The 527-nt window shown below is 45.9% G+C and overlaps 1 protein-coding gene across 1 annotated transcript in view; it reads left to right on the top strand.

Annotated features, from left to right (window-relative positions):
* The window catches only part of LOC119590838, a gene marked incomplete in the record, with an annotated part of 5360 nt that overhangs the window by 730 nt on the left and 4103 nt on the right, over positions 1-527 (top strand). Inside the window, 1 exon segment of the mRNA XM_037939596.1 lies at positions 435-527. Coding sequence (XP_037795524.1) covers positions 435-527 — 93 coding nt within the window.

Raw genomic sequence — 527 nt, 5'->3', positions numbered from 1 at the left:
CCTTCCACTACATGTTGCCATACAGAGCACTCGGGACGCGTTCTTCCCGCCGCGGGAAAACACGCGCGTCTGGTTGGGTACATTGACAAAGGGCCCTTGTGTGTGTGTGGGGGGGGGGGGGGGTTGACAAGAGCAGGAAAAATTTTAATGTGTGTGTGTGTAGGGGGGGGTGTTGACAAGACCAGGAAAATTGCGCTTGACGAAGTTGCAGAAATATCAAAGCACTGCAAGCAATCTCGAGCACAAACGTGTTCTTTGAAGTGATATTGAATTTTTAATGCAGTTTATTTTCATACGCTTACTCATAAGGAGAGCGTTTTATTCTTGAGTGTGTATATCTATTCATGCGAAATGCCTTAACCGCCCGACCCTTTAAGTACAGACATAAAGATAAGAAAACAAACTTTAATCTGATTACACTATCGCCTCTCCAGGAAGAAGAGTGAGCGGACGAAGAAGAACAAACTTAGAAATTCTATCCCAGTCAAGGATTTCAGGCTCTGCACAGCGAACCATCGATGCCTGGG

Source organism: Penaeus monodon, chromosome 27 (genome assembly GCF_015228065.2).
Source record: "Penaeus monodon isolate SGIC_2016 chromosome 27, NSTDA_Pmon_1, whole genome shotgun sequence".
NCBI lineage: Eukaryota > Metazoa > Arthropoda > Malacostraca > Decapoda > Penaeidae > Penaeus > Penaeus monodon.
Note: the sequence above shows the minus strand (reverse complement) of the source record. Positions and strands in the feature narration are given on the sequence as shown.